Source organism: Mauremys mutica, chromosome 6 (assembly GCF_020497125.1).
Source record: "Mauremys mutica isolate MM-2020 ecotype Southern chromosome 6, ASM2049712v1, whole genome shotgun sequence".
NCBI lineage: Eukaryota > Metazoa > Chordata > Testudines > Geoemydidae > Mauremys > Mauremys mutica.
Window position 1 is genome coordinate 45,578,561 of NC_059077.1, and position 27,289 is coordinate 45,605,849.

Consider the following 27,289-nt stretch of genomic DNA (forward strand, 5'->3'; position numbering starts at 1 on the left):
CGCGGTGCGATCTGGGAAGGCTGTGGTCGGGGGCGGTGCCGGCGCGGCCGGGCAGGGAGGCAGTGGAAGGAAGCTGCTGCCGGTGCGGGCCAGGGGTGACCTGGGGGCTGCCACCCTTCTCCACACGGGGACACCGGACACCCGAGGGCGAGGCCCCGGCCCCCTTCTCCGCGCCCATCGTGGGCCGGGCCGGACCGGAGTGAGCGAGGCGCCTCCGGGAGCTGCTGTCCTGGCTGCGGCCGGTGAGTGGTGCCGGGCAGCGGAGCCCTGGGGCCGAGTGCGACCTGCCGCGCCGGAGAGGCCGGGGGTGCCGGGCGCTGCCCCCGTCCCGGCTCCCTGCTACTGTGGGTCACTGACGGCGTTTAGGGCGCTGATAGCGGCATCTCCCAGGCTCTGTCCCAGCTCCCCGAGAGGCCGGGCGGGATCCCTGCCAAATGGGGCCTGAGGGGCAGGGAGGCAACGTGACTTGCCCACGGGGTGTGTGGAATCCTACCCTGAGGCCCAGTCTAGTGCCTTAACCACACAGCCAGCCTGGCTTTCTGCTGGCGTTGGGGTTGGTGATGCTTGGGGAGTTTTGTTTCTCGTCTCACTTTTTCATTAGAAGCCATTATTGATAACAAGTCATTAATATTTGTAACTGTACCTAGTGTTGTCATTACTGAGACAATACGTTGTTAAAAAAGAAACTTAATGTAAAAAGAAAATGGATATGGAAAGCTTTAGGCTAATGATTTGTGGTAAAGTGCAAGGGTTCCCGTCTAGATTATGGCCCTATTGTGATGATTGCACTACAAACCTTTCTGTGGAAATCTCACAGTTTGCCTGATGCACGATTGTTATCTGTATGGATGGTCTGCTACACCTGCACAGATTGCAATACATGACCTAACAAACATGACTTACTTCCCCTCCTCGCCATGTCCTTCTGGTAACAGTAATGAGGAAAATAAGGTTATGTAGATTTGCTGTGTGTTTAATTTCAAGTTTTAATTCGAACTTTTTTATATTAATCAGACAATGTTGAAATTATTAATGATATTTAACATTATTAATAGGAGAGACCACTAGACACTAATTTAACCAAAAATTCCTTTATTAAGTCCAAAGGCCAAATGGTATTTAGTGTAATAGCCTAAAAATAAGTAGTCATTATACCCAATACAGTAACAAAGTTTCCATAGGCATGTGATCAGTGTACAGTAATTCGTCACTTAATGTTGTAGTTATCTTTGTGAAAAATGTGACTTTAAGCAAAATGATGTTAAGTGAATTCAATTTCCCCATAAGAATTAATGTAAATGAGGGGGTTAGGTTCCAGGAAAAAAAATTTTTCACCAGACAAAAGACATATATAAAATGTCTTTTGTCTGGTGTGTGTGTGTGTGTGTATGTATATGTATATATATATATATATATATACACACACTATAAGTTTTAAATAATTTAATACTAGTATACAGTGATGATGATTGTGAAGTTTGGTTGAGGTAGAGGAGTCAGAGGGTGGGATATTTTCCAGGGAATGCCTTACTGCTAAATGATGAACTAGCAATTGGCTGAGCCCTCAAAGGTTAACTCTCTGTCTACAAGGCAGCAGGAGTGGAGGGTGGGGAGAGAGCATCACAGACAGAGACACATACTGTGTGTGTGAGAGAGAGATGCGCATTTCCACTTTAAGTACACTGCCTTGTTAGTTAGATCAGCTTGCTGAGACCCCAGCTGCCAGCAAGCTCCCTCTGTCCTGAACCCTGTTGTGTGTCCCCCCTGCTCTATGGAAGATAGGGTAAGCAGGGTGCAGGACCAGGAGGGAGGGGGACACCCTGACATTAGTCCCCCTCATTCTCTCCTCCCCCGCACAGCAAGCAGGAGTCTCGGAGAGCAGCTCCAAGGCAGAGGGCAGGAGCAGCACATGGCCGTGGGGGGAGGGGCAGGTGCAATTGCTAGCCTGCTGGGCAGCTGCTGCACAGGAAACTTAGGGGAGTGGGGAGCTGATAGGGGGATTGTCGGTCCACCCTGGTTCCAAGCCCCCACCAGCTAGCTGCAATGGGCTGCTCTTCCTGAAAGCAGTGGACAAAGCAGGTGGCTGCCAAATGACCTTAGAAGGGAGCATTGCACAACTTTAAACAAGCATGTTCTCTAATTGATCAGCAATGTAACAATGAAACAACATTAACCGGGATGACTTTAAGTGAGGAATTATTGTACATACAAATAGGATAGACCTTGGGAAAGTTGTCTTGTCCTGGGTGTGCTCCAGTATGACACAGGTTCATGGCTTTGGTTTGTACCCTTCAGCTAACTTGCTAGTTTTAGCAAAAACCCAGTTTGAAGCAGTTTGTCCTTGATGCCTTCCTTTCTTATCTCCTCCCTCCCCCCCCCCCCCTTGCTTACCAGCAGAACAGGGGGAAAGTTTGTGCTCATTTCTTTTAAGATCGTTTTTCTTTGTCTTGTTACTGCAGTGCTTTATTTTATTAGTTACTTTTTGAACCATGCATCCTTCCCACACTATAGATAATAAGTAATACTACTACTTCTTCTTACAGCCTTATTTTATTTGCAATTTGGGGCCTTTTCCTTACTAGCCACAAACGTAAAGCAAATATATTATTTTTTTAACCACACTTAAGCTAACTTGAATTTTTTAAATGTATAATTAGCCCTGCAGACCAGAAACAAAAATATAGTGTGATGATCAAAAAGCCTATCTAGCGTGTGTGTAGCCATAGCACATCTTAAGCATTTGGACAAGATACAAAAAACTGACACTTTGTACAGTGCATAATCCCAGGAATACTGTAGGTGTTAGTCCTGGGAGGTCTTATAGCCCTAGTAGCTATAGTAATGACACTGTGGATCGCAGCAGAGAGAGCTAAAGTCTATATACCAGTTTGTCCAACCTAGAGAAAGAGAGAACTTAATTTTTTTCATTCTTTCTGCCTCTACCTCTCTGCAGCAAACTTAAGGATTCGGTATGGGCAGTTGGTGTTTTGCTGGGGAGAATTCTTCCTTCCTTGGCTCTAACCAATCTCCAGTTGCCATGTGAAGGAGATAATGTGGGTTACGAGACATGACTTCTTTTCATTTCTCTGGTTGAGCTCCCAAATACAGCTTCAGATCAGCAAAAGCCTGTGTTTTGGGGCCCGACTTTTTTTTAGAATTGTTTCCTTGCTGACTGACATTCAAGAACTTGTCTTCTGTGCTGGGATCTTGAGTCACTGAGTATTCCCTTGAGTCTGATTGCGATGTAATGGATTTGATGCTGTTGAAAACTTGAACTGGTATTATGCTGTTGCTACCAAACCATATTTCCTCAGTGGAATTAGAGTCATACTGTACAGCTTCATCTGACGAAGTTGGTATTCACCCATGAAAGCTTATGCTCCATTACGTCTGTTAGTCTGTAAGGTGCCACGGGACTCTTTGTCGCTTTGTACAGCTTCTGGAATTTAGCCCTGAGTTCCAGGAGTTTCAGCGACCGTTTGGGCCTGAATAATATGTCCCATGCTTTTAAACTGAGTAGTTTATGGTTACAAAGTGAGTACTGGCATATTTTTTGTCTTAGAAATAGACTTTATATTGTTTGTAGATGTACATGTACAGTTTTAACATCTGTTGGCATTACTCTATTTCTGATCAAATATGGCCCAATTCAGTTCCCATTTAGGCCAGTGAGAGTTTTCCCATTGACTTGAATGGAAACAGTTCAGATACTTAGTTTGTATCATGATCTTTTTACAGTATTTGCTTATATTGGCAGGGTGCAGCTGTAGACAATAGAGTAATAATGTTGAGAGTTCCAAGGAAATTTTCAGTGAATGTCCTGAAAGCATCGAGTTTGTGCAATGAGGTAAGCTTTTCTCAGATTTTTATTTGCCAGTGAGCATTTGCTCAATATTTTCTTTTAAGTAAAATGGGATACCTTGGCCAATCTGAATAAATATAAATATTTTAATGTCTGGAATGAAACTTAATATTCATTTTGTTACAAATGTCAAAATAGATTTTTATTTTATAGTTTGTGGGGAAGCGCAGAAATATGTAGATGAGTTTTCATGTGTATATCTTTACCTCAAGAAAGTGGCAGTTTCTGTAAATGTTTTGGTTTATACTTGTAATTTCAGTGAGGTCCGGTATACGATTTTCCCTCACTCCTTGTATGTGTTTAAATACTGTTAATACTGACAGTTTATACTGATTTCAGTATAGTCTTTGACTTTGACTTGCATTTTCATTAGGCTTTACAAATTCCGTTGGGTACTGGTTTTGGTCTTGGTCTTTGACTCTAGCAAGTAATGCTGAGATGCCTGCAAGTGTCCAAAATATTATTCAGAATAGCTAACATGAAAGTATAATCAAATTATTCACACATATGTTGCTGCAGATATCATTAATACTCCTTTAGGATAAGAACAGTACAAGAAGTTACCATAGTTTCCAAAAAGTATTTCTACAAAGGAACTCCTTTTAATTTTTTTTCTTTAAAGTGTATTTACTGCAGATGGGCAAGAACAGTGGTTGTAAAAAGACTAAAATCACAAGAATGTCATCAAAGAAATTACAGCTTTCCACCAGGTAATATTTTATTTTTTAATTTTTCTAAACTTGCCTTTCACTTATTTGTAGTAGAAAGAAAATAGAAAAAAAAAGTCCTAAATTATACTTATCTTATCTTATTGTTTTATAACCATTGTGTGTAACATTTAGCATATCAAGCAGGAAAAGAGCAGCGTAGAGAAGAGGCTTAAAGACAGAGGAGTGAGGCATTGCATAGTAGGGGGCATAAGAGGAAAATGTAAATCCCTTAGCCAAAATGAAAAAGAATCAGTCCATGAGCTAAGTGTTCTTGAGACCTGGCCTTTTGGTTTGAAGTACTCAGTAAAGCTAGAATGGCTAGTAATATCAAAACCTGCCTTGAGCATGTAGCATGTGAAGAGAGATGGGGATTCCTGCTCAGAGAGAGAGGTTCTGAACTCCCTGAAGGACAGTTTCATTATTGAATCTTTTGTTAAAAGGGGGCTGTCAGAAAATTTCTGTGAAAACAAAAAATTAATTTAAATTTGCTGTTAAATGGGGGCGGGGGACATCTCTAGTGGGGTCCAGTACTAGTCAATATTTTAATTGAGAACTTGAGTAGAGAGTTATGCTTATAAAATTTGTAGATGACACCGAGCTGGGAGGGGTTAGAAGCATTTTGGAGTAAAGGATTAGAATTCAAAATGACCGTGACAAATTGGAGTATTGGTCTGAAAGCAACAGGATGAAATTTAACAAAGACAAGTGCAAGGTACTCTACAGCTACAAAATGGGGGAATAACTGGCTAGACAGTAGTATTGCTGAAAAGGATCTGGGGATTATAGTGGATCTCAGAGTGAATATAAGACAACAGCGTGATGTAGTTGTGAAAAAAGCAATAAATTGTGGGATGTATTAAGGGGTGTCATATGTAAGACAAAGTAGGTAATTGTCTTGCTCTGCTCAGCAGTGGTGAGATCTTGGGTATCATTCATAGACTGGGAATTTAAGTTTTGACCATTGCTTTTTTTTTTTTCTGCAATAGGAGATGTCAAATCTTTGCGTTCTATCATTACTCCTCCTATATCTAAGTAAGTACTGCCTATTTTCAGTATGTAAGCAATAGATATGATGGTGGTGGTGTGTGTTGCAAAAGAACCATAGAATACTGTAGTGACCACTGCTTAAATCTGCTCATGTTCTAAACTGCACTCAATAGAAGTTCTTTCTTTTTATGGAGGATCGGGGATATATTCTGGGAATAAATGTAAGGAGGCAGAAACCAATTGTGGAGGGGGTTTCAGGTTGGTAGAATTGGGAGTCTTTCCATTGACTTCAATGGGCCCTGGACTGAACCTTCAGTGGAAAGATCAATGTATATACTGATTGATTTCCAATCTCTTCTGATCTTGGGAGCAGTGGTTGCTAGTGAGAACCTCGTGGCATACAGTCTAGCTGTCTGGTATCAAGCACTGGAATCAGAGAGATCTGAATATAAACTGTAGTACAAACATGCGTTCGCTGGTTTTTAATCTTCTTAGTATTGTTTTTAAAATGGATGATTAGTGGTGATGTGGAAGAAAGCCCAGAGCTGTATTTCTACCATATTTTAACATTGAAATGTTGCGAGTATGTACATTACAGTTATGCACTAACTACATCATTTGTGCAGTGAATGGGGGGAAAAAAGCTACCTCTGGCTGTTGATCATGAAGTCATAAAATATTTCTGAATAAAAAAACATTTACATTAAATGCCTTTGCTTGTTTTTATGCAGGATCCGTAACATTGGCATCATGGCTCATATCGATGCAGGCAAAACTACAACCACAGAGAGAATGTTATACTATTCCGGATACACAAGAGCACTGGGAGGTTAGAACTGCTGTTTTTATTTTAGTAGATTTCAGAAATTTAGCAGAACATTAATATAAAATTAGAGGTTGTCCTGTCGATGGGTTGTATAAAATATAATCTGTCATTTTGATATTATACTGATATACAATGAAAGCACGATGCATATTTCATTATACAGAACAATGTATATAACACAAGGGCAGTAAGAATCTTGACAGGTTCTCAGTTTTTAATTCTTAACCCAATTAAAAGCTGTTTAACTTCAAATTTCAGGACCCCCCGGTTTATGTATTTTGTAGTGTTCACAGAATGTTCTAGCCAAGCTCAGACGGAAATGCTAGCGAGATCCTCGATTTTGCTCCAGCATGCCAAGTAACAAGGACAAAGCGGTATAAAAAGTCCCTAAAACCCTAGTATCTGTCCAGGGAATGATTTTCCTGGCACAGGTACTGAAACAGAAAGCTTTGAGGCCATGTTCTTTGTAAGCATGGACATAGGGGAGCATGATGGAGGTAGACTATAGCAAAGTTTCTGGGCAGCACCTGTTGCCCCTAGGGCAGCCCAAAGAGGCTGGGACTGTCTAAGCAGCTTATCTCCAGCCCTTGGAATAGCTCAGTTTCAGAAAAGTGGCACAAACCTGGCTTACTTTAGCCTCCCACCCTCCTGTGTTGTGAGTTCTGTGCTGCACCTGTTAACTGGAACACCACAAAATCCCATCCATTGATTCTACAAAAATGAAGCATCCATGAATGTTCAGCCACTGGGATCTCTGGCGTAGCTGAACGTTCTGACACATTTGTTTGGGAAAGAAATGCTGCCACTTTGACAGTAACAGTATTAACCCAAAAGCAGCTTTAATATATATTTTAAAACATTAAAATAAATAGTAATCAGGGTGCATATAGTAAATGCTCCCAATGATATTCCTTTTTGTAATAGTGCCTTCTGTTCACAGTTGGGGTTTTGTCTTGTATTTACATTTTGCACAGTGACTCTTCAGTAGCAAAAACAATGTTGGCAGCACTTCACTGTAGTTTTCCTCCCTGAGTTGGTTGAGAATTTATCAAGTATTCCAATTGTATTTTTGGTGGAATTTTAAGATTGGGATGCTGTCTGAGAACAGCATTATGAGGGGGGTCAACAGTCTAATTATAAACTAGCAGGCATTCAGGATGAGAAACTAAGTATAAAGGAAATTAATATTTAGGAGAAGGAATAGGTACATCTGTGTTAAAGTGTTTTGGCTTCTTACTGCTGGGAGGATTTTGTATTAGTATATCCAAGAAGCAAATGCGAATGAAAGCAAGAAAGATTGAATAAATACAGTTGGGGAATAGTCCCTGGGCCTGGATTCTCCATGCAGCAAGAAGCTGAAGTAGCTGGCTCTACACAACCTCCTTGCCTGGCCTTGGCATAGGCAGTATTTTGTGGAGTATTTTGTAGGAAAGATGTGTGGCAGGACCACTGCTGTGCTCTGGTGATATCCAGCTGCTGTAAACTGTTGGGGGCTATCTGCCAACACAACTTAAAGTAGCTCTGAGACTGTTTTAAAGTTACATGGGAGTTGGGGGAGCATAAACCAGCCCATATCAATCCACAGGACTGACGGGAGTGAACAAAAAGGTGGCATAAGTGTACCACTTCTTGGCTGCATTCAGCAGTGTTTTACCACAGTTGAGGATTCAGTCACGAGTGGGGAGGTGGGCTTTATTAATTGTTTGGGTTTTTTTTTTTAAGAGCATTTGTTTTCTAAAGAGGAGGAGTTTAGTTATGAGCTCGCATTACCAATAGCCTTATCATTCTATTCTATTAGTCTGGAAAAGAGAAGACTGCGGGGGGACATAACAGTTTTCAAGTACGTAAAAGGTTGTTACAAGGAGGAGGGAGAAAAATTGTTTTTCTTAACTTCCGAGGATAGGACAAGAAGCAATGGGCTTAAATTGCAGCAAGAGAGGTTTAGGTTGGATGTTAGGAAAAACTTCCTAACTGTCAGGAATAAATTGCCTAGGGAGGTTGTGGAATCTCCATCACCTGGAGATTTTTAAGAGCAGGTTAGACATACACCTGTCAGGGATGGTCTAGATAATACTTAGTCCTGCCATGAGTGCAGGGACTGGACTAGATAACCTCTTGAGATCCCTTCCAGTTCTATGAATCCCTGAATCAGAAGCAATTTTCATGGCTTGGAAGTATACAGAGTAGACAGGGTCTAGGAGAAATAACCATCATCTTTACTTTGGTCCAAGGCAGGTAATTCAAAATGTAAAGTTATGTGACCAAACTGAAATGGGGCATATGTTCATACTGATTAGATGTCGATGATGGGGACACAGTGACGGATTTCATGGCACAAGAGCGAGAACGTGGCATTACCATTCAGTCTGCTGCTGTTACTTTTGATTGGAAGGGATATAGAATCAACCTGATTGACACACCAGGTACAGTATTTTGAATATGTTCTATCAGGCTTTCTCCTGTTGGTGGTAGGGAGGAGTAGATGGGCTCGGGTAGCTCAGAAAGTGAACCCTGGTTTTAAAGTTTTGTGCAGTCTCAGTGGGTTTAGTAGATTGGATGCAGGACCCAACTGTTGCTGTGGTTTTATAAAGAACAGGTTAAAGAATATTTAGATAAGTTAGATGTATTCAAGTCACCAGTGCCTGATGAAATTCACTCTAGGATACTTAAAGGAATTGGCTGAAGCAATTTTGGAACCATTAGCAATTATCTTCTAGAACTCAGGGATGATGGGTGAGTTCTCACATGACTGGAGAAGGGCCAATATAATACCTATATTTAAAATGGGGAACAAAGACGACCTGGGAAATTATAGATCAATCAGCCTAACTTTGATACCTAGAAAGATACTAGAGCAATTTGTAAGCTAGAGGGTAATGGGCTAATAAGTTGTAACCAACGCGGGTTTATCAAGAACAAATCTTGCCAAACCAACCTGATTTCTTTATTTAACAAGGCTACTGGCCTAGTGGATTTGGGGGAACAAGGGGGCAGAAGAAGATGTGATACATCTTGATTTGTAGTAAGCTTTTTGCACAGTCTCATATGACAGTCTCATATGCAAACTAGGAAAATGTGGTCTAGATGAAATTATTATAGAGAGGGGTGCATAACTGGTTAAAATATCATACTCAAAGTAGTTAGTGGTTTGCTGTCAAACTGTGAGCATGTATCTAGTGAGTCTTGCATGGATTGGTCCTGCATCTGGTACTGTTCAATATTTTATAATGATTTAGATAATGGAATCGAGAGTGTTCTTACAAAATTTATGGGTGATACCAAGCTGGGAGGGATTGCAAGCACATTAGAGGACATGATTAGAATTCAAAACAACCTTGACAAGCTGAAGCTGAATTGAGCTGAAATCATCAAGATGAAATTCAAGTAAGACAAGTACAAAGTACTCCACTTATGAAGGAAAAACTCAAATGTACAACACAAAATGGGAAATAACTTGCAAGGCAGTAGTACTGCTGAAAAGGATCTGGGTGGATCACAAATTGAATATAAGCCAACAATGTGGCACAGTTGCGGAAAAGGCTAATATTCCGGGGTGAATTAACAGGAATGTCATATGTTAGATTGGAAGTAATTGTCTTGCTCTATTTGGCACTGGTGAGGCCTTAGCTGGAATACTGTGTCGAGTTCTGGTTGCCACAATTTAAAAAAGTTGTGGACAAATTGGAGAGAGCCCAGGGGAGAGCTACAAAAGGAATACAAGGTTCAGAAAACCTGATTTACGAGGAACGGTAATAAATATTGGGTGTGACTGGTATTGAGAAAAGACTGAGGGGGGACCTGATAACATTCTTCAAGTATGTAAAGGAGTATTGTAATGAGAATGGCAAGCAATTGTTTTCCATGATGGTCGGCCAATAAATGATATGCTTAATCTGCAGCAAGGGAGATTTAGATTAGATATTAGGGAACATTTTCTAACTAGGTTATGGAATCCTCATCACTGGAGGTTTTTAAGAACAGTTTAGAAAAACACCTCTCTGGGGTGGCCTAGATATACTTGGTCCTACCTGAGCACAAGGGTTGGACTTGATGATTTCGCAAGGTCCTTTGAAGCCCTATAGTTCTATGATTCTGTAATGAGTATGTGTGAGCCCAGAACACTGGATGTGAGCATTTTTATAAACTTAAAGAAGTGTTGCCATTCTAACTTACTACTTTTACCCGTTTGAATTATGACATTGCATAATGTAAATCATTTAGGTCACGTAGACTTTACAGTGGAAGTTGAACGTTCCCTGAGAGTGCTGGATGGTGCAGTGGCTGTATTTGATGCTTCAGCTGGTGTGGAGGTAAAAATTACTCTCAGTGAAGATTTTGCAACATGTAATGACTTAAAATAAGCTCAGGTAGCGTCCTCTGAGACCCGTACTAACACAGAACAGGTTTATGGTCTGATGGCTTCAGACAGTCAAAATTTAGTTTCAGACAGCCAACCTAATTTTGAGATCTGATTTCATGTGGAAATTACAATTTTCTGTGGTATTGAGAGCTTTCTTATTACTTTTGCCCTGTCATCAGAAAGTGTTTTCACCATTGGTCTTTTGTAACAGATACAGAGCTTGAGATCATTAAGATGTTTTGGCTAGCTTTATCTGTGAGAAGAAATTAAGTAGCTGTTCATTTCTCACATTGAATTTAATTGTAGAGAATTACAGCATTCTGGCTGAGAATTAAAGTTTCTCCTTGGAGGTTCTTCAGGTTCCGCTTGGAGCGTCTAGTATGATGATCAGATCAGAATGCAGAAGTCTTGGGGACCGGCCAGAATTTGTGTTTCCTTTGTGGCACCCTGTGTGCTGCCATGTTGGAGAGAAGCTTTTGATTAACAACAACAAAAATAGATCTTAAGGGTTCTATTCATCTACTAATACATGGAACACTTGTATAAACTTCCACCATGTGTTAAGATATTAGAAATGCCCAGCAATGTGCAACTTGTAGTAATTGCTGCTGTTATGCCAACCCAGTTGCAGTAAAAATTGGTGGCCTATCCATAGATATACAAGTGTTTACTTTGTGTGCACTTTGACGTGTTAGCAATAATATTTATAGTGTGTATACGTATTAGGTTTTTATTCCTTATGGAATCCCCACATCACTTAGATTGCTTCCATTTTCCCCTAATTTTATCCCTGACATCCTCAAGGCCACAACCTGGGGGGGGTCACAGTCATTCCTTCCAGCTTTGAGAAGACTGGATGGGACAAGGCTCATTTTGGAGCCTATCAATGCTGCAGTTTAACAGGTCAAGGAGTAGCGGCTGAGCAGTTCAATGCATATGCTGATCTTGCTGCCTTTGCAGCAAGGGAGCAAGAGTTCAAGATGAGAAAATGAATCTGGGTCTCGTACATCAGCGAGCTGCCATTCGGCCACCAGGGCAAGCATTTTGAAATTTTCTGTCATTTTTCTTTAGGCACAGACTCTAACAGTATGGAGACAAGCAGACAAGCATCATATACCACGAATTTGTTTTTTAAACAAGATGGACAAAAATGGGGCAAGGTATAAATGTTAAGTACGCTACAGGGGGCTGGCTTGGGAGAATATTTCTAATTATAATTAAGGCTAAGTGTTTTGTCACAGATATTTTTAGTGAAAGTCGGGGCAGGTCACAGGCAATAAACAAAAATTCATGGAAGCCTGTGACCTGTCCGTGACTTACACTAAAAATAGCTCTGACAAAAGGGGTAGGTGGGTTCTGCACCCACTGCTGCTGGGGCTCCCAGGCCCCACACTGCTGCGGCCCGCAGGGTTGGGCTGCTGCGGGGTCCCCTTTCCCTGGGGCAGCTGGGAGCTGCAGGGTCCCCCAGCCACTGGCCATGGCTGGACAGCTGCAGGGTCCCCCATGGAGTCCCCGCTGCCTGCTGGCTGGGCAGCTATGGGATCCCACCATGGCTGAGCAGCTGCGGGGGGTCCCCGGCCACCCGCCAGGCAGCTGCGGGGAGTCCACCAGCCCCCTGCCACAGCTGGGCAGCTGTGGGTTCCCCCACCAGGATGGGGGCTGGGAGCTGCAAGGGGGGGGCTGGCTGGAAGCTCCAGCCCTGGAGCGGAACATGTCACGGAGGTCAGTGGAAGTCACGGATTCCGTGACATAATCGTAGCCTTAATTATAATAAAGCGGAACATTTTTATGAAGTAGAGTTGAAAATATCACAGTGGGGGTGACCAGCAAAAAAATTACAATGCAAAATCTTATTCAAAAGATACATTTTTTTTAATTGTGGAACTAGTTTTGCAGTAAATAAGAAATATTAAACCAATGGATAAACTGATATTATATCATTAAAGTGGGCTAACTCTTCTTTTTAACATCTGTTGTTTTTTTTAAATATAGTTTTACTTATGCTGTTGACAGCATCAAGCAAAAGCTGAAGACAAAACCTTTGCTTTTACAGGTAAACTAAGAAATTTAATGTTAATTATTTTTTAACTTTATTTTCATTGTTATAAAATATAGACAACAAACAAAACAGTTATAAATACATTCACACAATGGAAATAGGATATAAATAACAAAATTCAGTGCTCATTATTTGTCGTGTTAATAATTTTACTGTTGAACAAATCTGCATGTGATGGGTAGATTTTATATTCATACTAGTGTTTCCTAATTGTGTAATTTTCCTTTTTCTTTACAGTTGCCAATTGGTGAGGCCAAGACCTTCAAGGGACTGGTTGATGTAGTGACCAAGGAACAAATTATTTGGAACCTTGCTTCTAGCTTGGATGATGGAAAAGTTTTTGAGCAAAAACCCCTGACAGAAACTGATGATCCTGAATTGTTAAAGGATGTCAGAGATGCAAGAAATGCCTTAATAGAACAAGTAAAGTTTCTAAAGTAAATATGTAAAGTACTTAAAAATATATTAATTTTTAAAATACTCTATTAAGGCTGTCGATTAATCACAGTGAACTCACTTGATTAACTCAAAAATTAATCGCAATTAAAAAATTAATTGCAATTAATCACAGTTTTAATCGCACTGTTAAACAATAGAATACTAATTGAAATTTTATTAAATATTTTGGATGTTTTTCTACATTTTCATATATTGTATTCTGTGTTGTAATTGAAATAAAGTATATATTTTTCATTATAAATATTTGCACTGTAAAAATAATAAACAAAAGAAATAGTATTTTTCAGTTCACCTCAGACAAGTACCTTTAGTGCAATCTTTGTCATGAAATATAGATTTTTAAAAAAAAAATTTGTTACATAACTGCACTCAAAAACAAAACAATGTAAAATTTCATAGCCTACAGGGCCACTCAGTCCTACTTCTCGTTCTGACAATCGCTAAGACAACAAGTTTGTTTACATTTATAGGAGATAATGCTGCCCTCTTCTTATTTACAATATCACCAGTAAGTGAGAACAGGCATTTACATGGCACTTTTGTAGCCAGTATTGGAAAGTATTTACATGTCAGATATGCTAAACATTTGTATACCACTTCATGCTTCAGCCACCATTCCAAAGGACATGCGTCCATGCTGATGACACTCATTAAAATAATGTGTTGATTAAGTTTGTGACTCCTTGGGGGAGAATTGTGTGTCCTCTGCTCTGTTTTACCCACATTCTGCCATATAGTTCATGTTATAGCAGTCTCGGATGATGACCCAGCACATGTTCATTTTAAGAACACTTTCACTGCAGATTTGACAAAACGCAAAGAAGATACCAATGTGAGATGTCTAAAGGTAGCTATAGCACTCGACCCAAGATTTAAGAATCTGAAGTGCCTTCCAAAATCTGATCGGGACAGGATGTGGAGCATGCTTTCAGAAGTCTTAAAAGAGCAACACTCCGATACGGAAATTACAGAACCCGAGCCACCAAAATCAACCTTGTGCTGGTAGCATCTGACTTAGATAGTGAAAATGAACATGTGTCAATCCACACTGCTTTGGATTGTTACTGAGTAGAACCCATTGTCAGCATGGACGCATATCCCCTGGAATGGTGGCTGAAGCATGAAGGGACATACGAATCTTTAGTGCATCTGGCACGTAAATATCTTGCGACACCGCCTACAACAGTGCCATGAGAACGCCTGTTCTCACTTTTAGGTGATATTGTAAATAAGAAGCAGGCTGCATTATCTCCTACAAATGTAAACAAACTTGTTTGTCTGAGCGATTGGCTGAACAAAAAGAAAGACCGAGTGGACTTGCAGGCTCTCAAATTTTACAGTGTTTTATTTTTGAATGCAGTTTTTTTTGTACATAATTCTACATTTGTAAGTTGCACTTTCATGATAAAGAGATTGCACTACAGTACTTGTATTAGGTGAATTGAGAGATGCTATTTCTTTGGGTTTTTTTTACAGTGCAAATACTTGTAATAAAAAATATAAAATGAGAGCTGTACGCTTTGTATTCTGGGTTTGTAATTGAAATCAATATATTTGAAAATGTGGAAAACATCCAAAAATATTTAAATAAATGGTATTCTATTATTGTTTAACAGTGCGATTTAATCACGATTATTTTTTTATAATCACTTGACAGCCTTACTCTGTATATCTGCACTGCTTTCCTTCCATCAAAAGATCTCAAGGCACTTCATGAACATTAATAAATTAGGGCCCAAACCTGCTTTGACCAAAGTTGGTGACAAAGCTGCCACTGACTTGAGTGTAAGCAGAATTGAGCCCTTTAGTCTCGCAACACCTATGTGATAACATAGGGATGACAAAACTAAAGTACAGAGGCACTGTCACAGAAGCAAATACGTTACTTTTTTGTGTTTTAGCTGGTTTTATATATATAAACAACATATTTATATAATCCTGTAAAGGATTATGCTGCCTTTAATGGTTAACAGAGCCACTGATCATCTAAAACTGAAATTTTATATATATATATAAAAATTTCAGTTTTAGATGATCAGTGGCTCTGTTAACCATTAGAGCCAACATAATCCTTTACAGCTGTGAAGAATTTATTCTAATTGAGCCCTTCACAGCTGTCACTGTTGGCTGAAATCTTTCAGTCTGAGAGATGATGAATGTGCATTATCTGTCGGTCTAATACATTGTCCAGCAACTTTAAGTCAGCCTGCAGTTCTCACTTCTTAAAGAACCATTTCCCCAGAGGCTCTCTTTTGCCTCCTTGTAGATTCACTCCCCAGACAATCCCCCCCCAAATCCCAGAGAGCCCTTTAAAGTACCTAAAAGGGTCCGAAAAAGCTTGTCCTAGGTAGTAAAAGCAGTTGTGGCTAGGTAGAGTGTGCATATTAACAAGTTGGACATTTTAGCGTTTAATGTTCATTTATTATTTCAAAGTTTTCTTTCCTCATAACACAGCAGATTGCTTTAGTCTACTTTTTGTATTTGGTAGTATACTAAAGTATCTATTGTTGTTATAAACTAACAGATTCCAGAACATAAGAGGGAAACATGCATTTTAACAATGTGTTCGAAATTGCAATTTTCTAAAATAAAACCACTTTTATTCAAAGTTCAGCTTCTCAGTAACTCAGATTCCATCAGTGTTAGCTAATCTTGTAAATTGTTCAATTTTATTGTAATAAATGTAAATTATATTTGCAAGACTCTGAATCCATGATCTCCAATGTTTGCAAAAGCTTCGTTCTGTATTAGTTTTCTGGCTCAGATAGCTAGTATTGCTGGGCCAACTGTGGAATAGTATAGTTACAGATAATGCAGAAATATTCTCTCCTGCAGGTTGCAGATCTGGATGATGAATTTGCTGAGCTGGTTCTAGGAGATTTTAGTGAAAATTTTGACTTTCTACCAGCTGATAAGGTACATTTTTTACCATCCAGTTATTATGACTGTATGTTTTTACCAGCTGTCATTCTGATTATATTTTTTTCTGTTGTGCATATGAATTAAGTGTGATGTAGCAAGCATGCATTCTGTGTTGACGAGTGCTAAAATAAATAAATACATGTTTAAATTTCAGACTTAAGCTACTGTAGCCAGCTGTAGATCATGTGAAGAAGTGTTTCCTTTTGTTTTGGTACCAAAGCATTAAGCCAATTTAGATGGTGATTAAAGTGCTGTGAATTTAACAAGCAGTATTCTACTCAAACTATATAATGAAAGGAATCATCTGATAATTGCTATTGAATCTGATTCTCAAACATGTTGGACACAATTAATAAAAATAAGTTTAATTTTATTATGGGTGATTTTTGTTTAAAGTTACCTGGATGTTGGAGGAAGAGGCTAAGGAAGAGAAAATACAACATCCTATGCAGCAGGCCAGTTTCTGCTTTGAGCGGGTCTGGATTTACACCAGTGTACTTGAGAGCAGAATCTGCTTGGTGTGAATTGAGGGGATGTTCAAACATCCCAGGATGGATGTCTGACACAGGGCTCCTTGATTGACTTTCCTCTTATAGGGGATGGGGGAAGATAGTGACAGCCTTATTACCATTTATTATTGCCGCCACCACCACCACTGTAGCGCCTATGGGTCCCTTGTCATAGCCAAGGACCACCTTGTGCTAGGTGCTTTACAAACACACAACAAAAATATGGTCCTTGCCTTGTGTGACTTCAGCATTTAAGACTACAAAATGGAAATATAGTAAAGAACTATCAACCTACAAATAAAATAAATCTGATTAAAACGTAAACAATTTCTTAATTTAAAACAGGATTTTTAAAAATCATGATTTTTGTCCACCCAGAAACCACCTGATTTGTAATCTACAGTTACTACAAATTATAGGTGTGGTTCTGTGAGGAAAAACTCCCATTGAAATCAGTGGAAAGGCCATGTGTGGAGGGTTTCTGGAATTGTGCCTTAATTTTCCTCACTGCTTCCCTGTATTCAATTATTTTCTAAGTCATAAATACATGAATTGAAAATACTCTTCTCTCCTTCTGCAGTTACAATCTGCTGTACGTAGAGTAACGCTGGCACAGAAAGCAGTACCTGTATTCTGTGGAAGTGCATTGAAGAATAAAGGAGTACAGCCTTTACTGGATGCCGTTACTATGTACTTACCTGCACCTAATGAGCGTTCCTATGACTTTCTGTAAGTGTAAAGAGAAGATAAAATAATTATCTGTTTGGGGAAATGAATTGATAAAATTACATTATTCTACATTTTCTCCTTGTAGAATAGTTTGTGATTTCCAAAATCAGGGTTTTTTTTTTTTAATATTTACTGAGGGTTTTTTTTATCCAGTAGGAATGCTATTGTACACAGGGAATAACATTAACATGTGCAGTCATAAAAATATACTTGAGTACTGAAGCTACTTGGTCAGTACTATCCAAAGCATCTGTGTCTATTTATTTTTGACTGCAAAACTTATTGTTTAATCATAATTTATAGTTGTAAACCACCGTTCATTTGTGGATCCGGGTGTTTTACAAAAGTGTGTAAATATTATTCTCCATTTTGTAGGTGTGGAAACTGAGACACCAAGAGGTTAGGTGACTTGCCAAGATTATGCAGTGTGTTAGCAATGAAGCTGAAAATAAAATCTTCCCTAAGTAGTTCTCTAATTGCTGTTATTCATCGTTTAAAAAATAAAAGGGGGGAAAAGAGAAGTAGGTACACCCACCCCTTAACTGAATTGTCTGAGTGAACTGCTACTATTTCAAAGCTAGGTGCATTTAAAAGCCATACATATGAATTATTATTTCATGGTCTTCCAGGTTTGATGCTTTTGAACTGGTGCATTCTGGTTGTTAATAGGAGCAATCATTGACTAGGCACTGTTATGAAGTAGCCTGAGGTACTCCAAGAAGACGACCTTCCTGCAGAGTACAAAGGGCCTTGCATGAGCCACCTTCTGTTCTTAATTTCACCTCAAAAAAAAAAAAATCTAATGTTCACCATACTCCTGAAAAGCCCGATAGGGGACATGTCTAATATCCACTGATTTACATCATATTTCAGCACATCTATTTGTAGTATTAGTGGGACTACCTAGAGTAATCACAATTGTGTAAATTTATATGCTGTAAAAAAAAAATTGCCTCTGAATTAATAGTTACAAATACCAAACACACGGTATCTTAAATGAGTGGAAATGTAGCTAAAACTGGAACTAGGATGTCTTTTTTTTGTTTGTTTTTTTGTTAATGAGTTGTATAAGGTTGCTCTTCTGTTTCATTGCTTATGTTTTGTAGGCCGTGGTACAAAGATGACTTGTGTGCCCTGGCATTTAAAGTTCTTCATGATAAACAACGTGGGCCATTAGTTTTTATACGCATTTACTCAGGCACAATGAAACCTCAGTCGGCTGTATATAACATCAACAAAAATTGCATGTGAGTAGGAGTGAGATGTTCATTGAAGGATTGGCATTTGTATTTGAGTAGTAGATAACATGAATAATTCATTTGCAGAGAGAGAATGAGTCGCCTTCTGCTACCTTTTGCTGACCAGCAAATAGAAATACCTTCACTAATGGCTGGCAATATTGCCCTTACTGTTGGGCTAAAACAGGTAAAAGAAGACATTTGATTCTCAAAAGAGTTTATTTGAAAAGCTACTTACCACATAAATACGAGATACAAGATCATGTTGTAGTTTCAAATATTTTTAGCTTTTAATGTTATAAAATACTTAAATTCACCTTATTTCAGTTATTTTTTATACATGTAGTTGATCTATTTCCTCTGGTTTCTGTGTGTTGTGTCTTTTTTTAAAAATACAGTCACTTTGGCATAGAAAAACTATTAAAAACTCAGCTGGTGCTGAACAGACAGCTATGCAGTTAGAGCTTCTGATGTCCTTCTGAATCTGGTTTTAATTTAATTATGCAAAGAGAACCTATAGTAATTACTTAGTTTTTATCAAAAGAGCATTAAAAAAACAATTATTTGCAGACAACCTGATGTCATGTGATGTTTGACTTACTTTAGAGTGCTACTGGAGACACCATTGTTTCATCAAAGGCCTCTGCTGTGGCTGCAGCCCGTGGAGCTGGAAGAGAGGTTGGGAGAAAGCCTGGCTGTAACAGTGAAGTAGAGAGCCTTTTATTAGCTGGCGTAGAGATCCCCGAGCCGGTCTTCTTTTGTACAATAGAGCCACCTTCAATGTCCAAACAGCCAGGTACAACACTGCTACTAAAGCAGTTTTAGAGCGATACTGTATCATACCCTTGATCTGTGCATGCGCATACGGTTTATGTAATTGAATTGCATGCGTGGATCAGTAACACATTAAGGCCCTTAATGATTTTTCAAAAGTGCTAAATTTAATAATTTGAGTGTGCTTTGCTACTATTCTTTTCACAATTTTTTTTGGTCAGCTCTAAAGATTAGATGATGGGTTCTTACCTCATTTTGGAAGGTGGGATAGCTGTGTTTGTCGTCCTACATCCATTCCCACTTGCATGGTTAGCTTTGTGAGATCCAGCCTCTTGCTGAGAGAGCAGGATATTGTAGTGTGTGCAATATGTTTGAAGGAAAGTACATTTCCAAATCTAGGTACTCTCTCCAGTCAGCACTATCCACCATGTCTATGGCCTTTATCTCCACTGATCAGGAGTCTGGAAGTCACTTACCATAATTCACCCAGAGAACACTGCCTCTTTCGTAGACATCTTTCAGAGAACCTGATGGGCAGCTTTGGGTCTTTGATTCTGGAAACCCTCTCTTCTCTCTCATTAGCCCGACAAAGCCTAGATTTGTTGACTAGCAGGACTGGTAGCATGTCCATGTGGTCTCCTGGATTCTAGTGGAATTGGAGGGAAGGGGTGCAGAATGATTGAGTGGATTGTCTCGGTATTGATCTTTTGATTACAATCTTTGGAAAAAACCTACAAAGTTCATAAACAAGTCCAGACTATTAGTTTATTACTTTATTTTGGAGTTGTAGTCTTCTAGTAGTTAGAGGATGGGAGTCAGGAGATCTAGTTTGTATTTTGAACTCCACAACTGACTCGCATTGAAATCAGAGGCAAATCATTTAATTTTTGTGCTTCAGTGTCCCCATCTGTAAAATGGGGATATTTATCCATCTTGATAAAGTGCTTTCAGATTCTCTGAGTAGCTATAGAAGTGCCAAATATTACTTTGACAACAGGCATTTTTTTAAAAAACTTGTACACCAGTTACTTTATTATACCTTGTTTAATTCAAGAACCCACTACTTTGAAATGAGGCATACTGTAGTTCTAACTTTTCTTGTAAAGGCTGCCTTGACAAGGTTATACTTTTGTTCATGGGGTAAAGAAACCAACTTCTTCAGTTACCAAAGCACCTTGTCTGGTGTCAGATGCCTCGGATAACTGGAGAGTATCCAAGGTGAGAATTATCTCTGACGAGTTGATTTCTAGTGTCTGAATATTATCGCCAAAATCTTTTCTTGTATGACCCTACAATACCACTGAAGATATAATCTGATCCTATGGGTGAACGCTTCAGATCACTACTCATAGCTAGTTACAAGTTACTAATATCTTTTTATATATAGAAATATTTGTTATTTATACACAGACTTGGATAATGCATTGAACTGCCTTCAGCGTGAAGATCCAAGTTTGAAAGTGAAGATAGATCCTGACACTGGACAAGTAAGATTGTTGATACATTGCTGACTTAAACTTAGTTCCCTAATTCCTATAGTTATAAGCAGTTATTTTAGGGTTCTGAGATCCTTTGGTGAAAAGCACTGTAAATGGCTTTGCATAAGTGCTAAATTTAATAATTTGAGTGTGTTTTAAATGGTGTTCACATTATAAATGCAATAAGTATTGTGTGTCTGATCAGATTAAAATGAAATCCTATAAACATGACCCATGGAGGGAGAGAGATTGTAAGCTCACCTTCCTTGTTTGTGCTCTGTAAATAGCATATTTCTGATCAATCCTCTTTTTTTCTAAACTCTAAAAGCAAGTTCAAAGGGTCTTTAAATTTCGAAACTAATATAGGATGGCCTTTTTTGTAGTGGCATCAGCAACAATTACCATCTCCAGTTAAGTGTGTTTTATGCCAGATCACCCAAAACAATACTTCTTAAAGTTTTCTTGGTCCTACTTGTAATATCTGGGCTTTTTATGGAATTTTTAAAACTTTCTTAAAATGTGTACAGTACGTATAAGCCAGTTCCTAGTGTAAATAGTGCATCCCAAAAGCTCCCATCTGTGTCTGCATATAAGCGTGAGTGTGAATGTTTACTTTTTCTCTCACTTAATTTTTTATTTGATTCACTTCAACTAGACTATTCTCTGTGGCATGGGAGAACTGCACATTGAGATTATTCATGATCGAATCAAACGGGAATATGGCATTGAGACCTATCTAGGACCTCTTCAGATAGCATATAGAGAAACCATCCTAGACTCGGTCCAAGCCACAGGTAAAATGAAAGAGAATATTAGTTTTCTGTCCTTGCAACTTGTTTACTTACTCATTTTTAAATGGTGTTCTAATAACGTGACTAGTTAATATTAACTTTTAAATGAAGTGTGGAGCATATAAACTGTTTCTCAGATATGTGCTTCATTTTACCATAGATACATTGGACAGAACGATAGGAGATAAACGGCATTTGGTGACCACCCAGCTGGGAGTAAGACCATGGGTAGGAGAGAGATCATCAGTAACACCAGTCATTGAATATGCTGACAATTTCATGGAACCACTTCAGAAAGACATTCAAGAAGCTATAGAAAATGGAATTAATAGTTCATATCTTCAAGGTAAAGAAACCATTATGACAGTAAAATTTTTGTAGGTATTTGAATAAAATTTCATATTAGAAATTACATGGTCCGAGTGCTATTAGTAAGGCTAAGATTTTGTCATGAATATTTTTAGTAAGTCATGGACAGGTCAAGGACAATAAGCAAAAATTCATGGAAGCCTGTGATCTGTCCAAGACACTGACTAAAACTATCCTTGACAAAATGGGAAGGGAAGAGGGTCCAGTGCCCACAGCTGCTGGGACTCCGGTTTCTTCCCACCCCCGTCTAGTGGTGGCTGGGATCTCTGGGCCCCCATGCTGCCCACAGTGGCTGGGAGCTGCAGAGGGGCTACCAGCTGACAACTCCAGCTCTGGGGCAGCGGGGCTAAAGTGGAAAATGTTATGGGGGTCTCTGGAAGTCACGGATTGGGCCTTAGCTATTAGAATGAAGGGCTCCTTTATAGCCATGCATAATGGTAGCACTATTAAAATGAGGGGGGCAAAAGCAAATTTTCAGAATTCCTTCAACTTCCACAGAATGTGCTGAATGCCCCTTGACTCAGACTGGGGGGGAAATTTGGCATATTCTTAAAACTCCACTTTTTGTCTTCCTCTTGGGTACCTCGATATTGAACCCCACTTTGATTTGACTCCATATCCAACATGATGCTCCAGAGTGTAATAGTATTGCGATATTCCATAAACAATGGTGGTGTGATGGAACTGGCCTGTGGCGTGGGATTCAGTCATGAAAATGACATTTTTGCCATATTATCTGACTTATTTTGCAGGGGGTCAAATATATTCTCTGAAGGTGTAAAATAAAAAGTTTTTTGCCTAACTGAACAATATAGGCTTTAAAAAAAATAGGCATTAAACTGATGCTCTATAACAGAGGTCCTCAACGCGGTGCCCGCGGGCGGCATGGTGCCCTCAGGGGCATCTAAATGCACCTGCATCCTGGTTGGCGGTCGAGCATCCGCCAAAATGCCGCCGAAATTTGCCGGTATTTTGGTGGTGACGCCTCTCGATGATGTCGCTTGTTGGCGGCAAGCGGCGTCATCGAGAGGCGTCGCCACCGAAATTTGGCGGCATTTCGGCGGATGCTCGACTGCTGCCACAGTCCTTGGGGACCGCTGCTCTATAACTTCATTCTGTGTTGCTGGGCTGGTTGGTGTTTCTCACCATCTCTCTGACATGCACTGAGGGATAATAAACCACAAGGCTACATTATGATTTGCCTATCTGCCCCTTTTGGCAAAGTTAGACAATGATAAAATGATTGTTGGAGCAAGAAATAAGACAAATAGCCTGTTACTGAGTAGGTCAGCAGGGATGTCAGACCCTTCAGGTTAATCCCAAAATACTTTTTCCATAACTTAATAATATGAAAAACTACATGAAACATTGTAATGCTAATGTATTGTTCTTTGTCTAGGACCACTCCTGGGATTCCCAGTTCAGGATATAGCAGTGACTGTGTATTCCATGACCATGCACTCTGAAACTTCCCTTACTATGATCGCTGCTTGTGTTTCTCGTTGTATGCAAAAGGTATAATGCAACTAGAAGACTATTCTACAGTGCAGTTTCATGGAAAATATGGTGAATTAGACAAAAATGCAGCCTTTAGGAAGTTGACAGGGATGTGTGCACCTCACTACTTGTTCAGAAACATATATAACACTCAGAACATAAGGAATGTCTTGAATCTTCCTTTTTCCCTTGTTTGATGTCCTTCAGAATTTTGATTGTCACCTCTAGCCAGGTAGCTTCCAGCAAAATGTTTAAACTCCTCAAGGTGTACGTGATGGGTCTTTAGTCTTCTAGGTTAGAAAATCAACATCATTTTATTTACATCTGGAGCGCTGTTTATCTCAGGAATATCTGGATTTTATCAATGTGTTCTCTTGCAAGTTTTTGTGATGTGCATTATATTTTCCACAGATTTAAGATATACACTCAAGTTACTTCTTATGTAGTGTCACATTATCTGTCTTTATTTTCTATCAGGTTTCTTGCAGTGTGTTCCCTGTACCTTCTATTTTCTCTGTACATTACTAATTCACACATCCTATTAGAATCTTTCTTATTAATCCTAAAAAAACTTTATATTGATATTGTGCACTTCTTTGCTGTCTTTAGTGGCATGTACCACTTCCCAGCTTTATATGTAGCTGTATATACAGTTACTGTCAGCTGAAAAATGAGGGGTTTTTTTGTTATGGGCTTTGTAATGTAGTCTTGGTAAAATTGGCTCTAGTGCTTAAAACTTTGTGAGCTATTGAAGTGCATAACATGTTTGCCTATGGTTACAGCACTAGTAGTATTTTTTTGCAGACTATTTTAGATACCTAGAATATGATAGGTACTGTATAAAATCGATTGGAATGAAATAAGCTCTTTATTCCCACAGTGCAGTCTGCTATAATCTGGGGGCTCCCGAAGGGGTGTTAGTCACTCAGCTTTTTGGCATCGATTCTTACCATTTTTTGTGGTGTTATCTGGGTTGAATTAGTTAAGAATTAGAGATTCAATGTAATATGGCTTGTTGCATGGAGCAAAGTCAGGCACTTTCTTGGGTTTACTGAGTTCCTCTATATCCTATACATTTTTCCTGTCAAAATGTTTTTGTCCCTTTTAACCTTGGTCTCATGTGTCAATCTTACCCTATTCCAAAGTGAGGTACTGTACCATTAATTCACATCTTGCCTTTTTTTAAGCTTTAAAGCCTTCAATTTCAGCTACATCATTTCTTTTAACATAATCACTTGCAGTTGTTTCATGTCACCATGTTTTGTTTTCTCTGAATCAAGGGATTCTTGACATTTGTATACTTTTCCTTAATACTTGGTGCTGGCATAATATACTTTTCTACTGCTGCTAAGGGGTGAGACATGGCTGGAGGCCTCTTAGTAAGAAATTGTCGTCATCTCTGGTTCATGTATAGGGGAAAGGGAGGTGTGCATGTATACACACACTTATTGGTATGGCAGAGGTTCCCTTTTTCTCTGATCTAATACCTTCCGTAAGAACATACACTATGGGACGAAGGGTGTATGAGACAGAAGTTAGTTTCATTATATAGTCCACACCATAGAAGAATTGCATTTTAAAAGGGAGCAAGGGTAACTTATTTCTTTTCAATTTTAGGCTTTGAAGAAAGCCAATAAACAACTGCTGGAACCCTTAATGAATCTGGAAATTACAGTGAGCGAAGATCTTCTTAGTGCAGTGCTTGGTGACCTTGCACAGAGGAGAGGCAACATTCAGGAAATCCAAAGTCGTCAAGATAACAAAGTAGTGGTTGCAGCTGTTCCCCTAGCAGAAATGATGGTATGTAGTCATGTTAATGGTGAAAGCAAAGCAAAAAAGTGTGCATGCCCTTTTCTGATTGTTTTTGATATATGCAGTTGTTTTCATATGATGAAGTCAGGAACGGATATTTCTAATTTTGCTGAAGGTCTGGATTAAGATCTCTGGGGGATACAGTATGGTTCATACAGCTATGAAAGAAAATGTCTCATCATTCATGCTGTACTGAACTAACACTTGTTTCTGTAATATTGGGAATATGGGTGAAAAATAGTATATTTATTAAAAAGGTAATGTTTACCGTATACTTTGTATTATGCTTGTGATAGTCTTTTCCCCAGCTGAATCTGAAGTAAATGAAACTAGGACAGAAAGCTTTCTTTATCTCCACTAACCCTAAATTGATTGATTTATAGTAATGATATTTAAATATGGTTTGTTTTTGTCTAGGGTTACTCAACAGTTCTGCGCTCTTTAACATCAGGCTCAGCAACTTTTACTTTGGAATTGGCCAGTTACCAAGCCATGAACATTCAGGAGCAAAACGCACTGCTTCAGAAGAGGAGTGGGTCGGTGTGACCACTTTACCCCACGGGAGAGCAACAAAGACCTGCGTTATTCTCACTAGAAAATATTAGGGGAATCCTCTTTCTGAAAAATGGGTGGGGTAAAGTGTGTGGGGTTAGAGCTGTCTTAAAATAACATGCTACGACTGGTAAGTGGCAAAGGTAAAAGTGTGGTGAAATCCTGGAATTTCTTTGTTTGCATGAAGGGAGTTAAACCAGAGAACTAGAATTGACTGTCTTGATATCCACCATATTCTGTGTACTACCTGCCTAACTGTTGGAGCTGATACCTCACTGGAAGACAACATTCCAAATCCCCCACAAGAAGTGATGGTGCAGCTCTTTCTGTGAAAGTGAGCACTACATGCAACTTACTGAATCTTGTCAGAACTGTTTCACCTAAAGTATGTAGTAAAACTTGTTTTTAAATAGTTTAATATTTCACATATAAAAGTAAACTTAACTATTGGCCACTCTGCTAGTCAGCGTCTTTTGTTGGTCTAGCTTCAACTGAACATTGAAAGCTGCAATTGTCATTAAAGGGTTTTAAGCTGTGCAAACAAGAATTACTTACTTTAATGTTAGTATGATACAGAGTAGGTATCATATAAGGTGAGTGAGCCCTATGTAAGCTTGAAAGCTTGTGTCTTTCACCAACAGAAATTGGTCCAATAAACGGTATTGCCTCACCCACCTTGTGTATCTCATATCCTGGGATCAACATGGCTATAGCAAATAGTAGTTTGGGCATCGTGGTTTAACTACTGAAACAAATTTAGATAAAGGTAGAGTGAAGAATGTTGTTGTATAAGACAAAAACCTTTTGTTGGAAAGGGGGAAATGTTGGTTAAGTGCAGGATCTTTCTACAAAAGATCTGTGCCCAATAATGCTAAGCTTATTTAAAGGAAGAATTGTTCCCGCTGCTAGCATTGCGTATAAGTGCGAAGTCCAGTTTATATGAATCTGACTCTCAAGAGTAAATGAATGATTTAAGGTAATGTATATCATATAGCCTATCGCTCTGGGTCACGATGGATCAGTACTTGTCTACCTGAAATTGTCTAGTCTCACTGCAGTACTGTGCAACCTCTGGGTTATTTGAGGTAGTAGACTAAGGATTGACTAGACACAGATAGTGAACTACTTTTCTCTCTCCCTCATACTCTGTCCAGAGTACATTTGAGGAAGCTTGTATTGCTAACAATTCTTACGCAGCTGTAACAGATTAAGTGTTTTATCAAAAGTGTACTGTTCATATCCCTTATGGTCACACATTTATATAAATAACTTTACCACTTAATGATAGTTTAGTGTAAGCTCTGAGCCTCTAAACACGGTGTTCTGTTGTCCTCTACTGCCTAACATTGAGTGGT

General features: G+C 39.2%; 1 protein-coding gene across 1 annotated transcript; it reads left to right on the forward strand.

Moving 5' to 3' along the window:
• The first annotated feature begins 37 nt into the window (after positions 1 to 37).
• GFM2 (GTP dependent ribosome recycling factor mitochondrial 2) lies at positions 38 to 26,868 on the forward strand. The gene is made up of 21 exons (XM_045020791.1): positions 38 to 242; positions 3,758 to 3,847; positions 4,485 to 4,572; positions 5,559 to 5,604; positions 6,291 to 6,388; positions 8,683 to 8,808; positions 10,607 to 10,695; positions 11,817 to 11,905; positions 12,738 to 12,798; positions 13,042 to 13,227; positions 16,099 to 16,179; positions 17,275 to 17,423; positions 18,530 to 18,670; positions 18,749 to 18,848; positions 19,268 to 19,457; positions 20,846 to 20,922; positions 21,569 to 21,707; positions 21,865 to 22,050; positions 23,473 to 23,588; positions 25,188 to 25,370; positions 25,800 to 26,868. Exons 2-21 carry the CDS (start codon positions 3,785 to 3,787, stop codon positions 25,926 to 25,928), a joined length of 2,337 nt encoding a protein of 778 aa, XP_044876726.1. The 5' UTR covers positions 38 to 242; positions 3,758 to 3,784; the 3' UTR covers positions 25,929 to 26,868.
• The last annotated feature ends 421 nt before the right edge of the window (positions 26,869 to 27,289 follow it).

Excerpts from the sequence above, each read along its gene's own strand:
- GFM2 (XM_045020791.1), top strand. The coding sequence starts at position 3,785 with ATGTTGAGAGTTCCAAGGAAATTTTCAGTGAATGTCCTGAAAGCATCG. Across the intron at positions 21,708-21,864 it reads AGACTCGGTCCAAGCCACAG|ATACATTGGACAGAACGATA; the intron begins GTAAAATGAAAG and ends ATTTTACCATAG. Across the intron at positions 23,589-25,187 it reads TTTCTCGTTGTATGCAAAAG|GCTTTGAAGAAAGCCAATAA; the intron begins GTATAATGCAAC and ends TTTCAATTTTAG.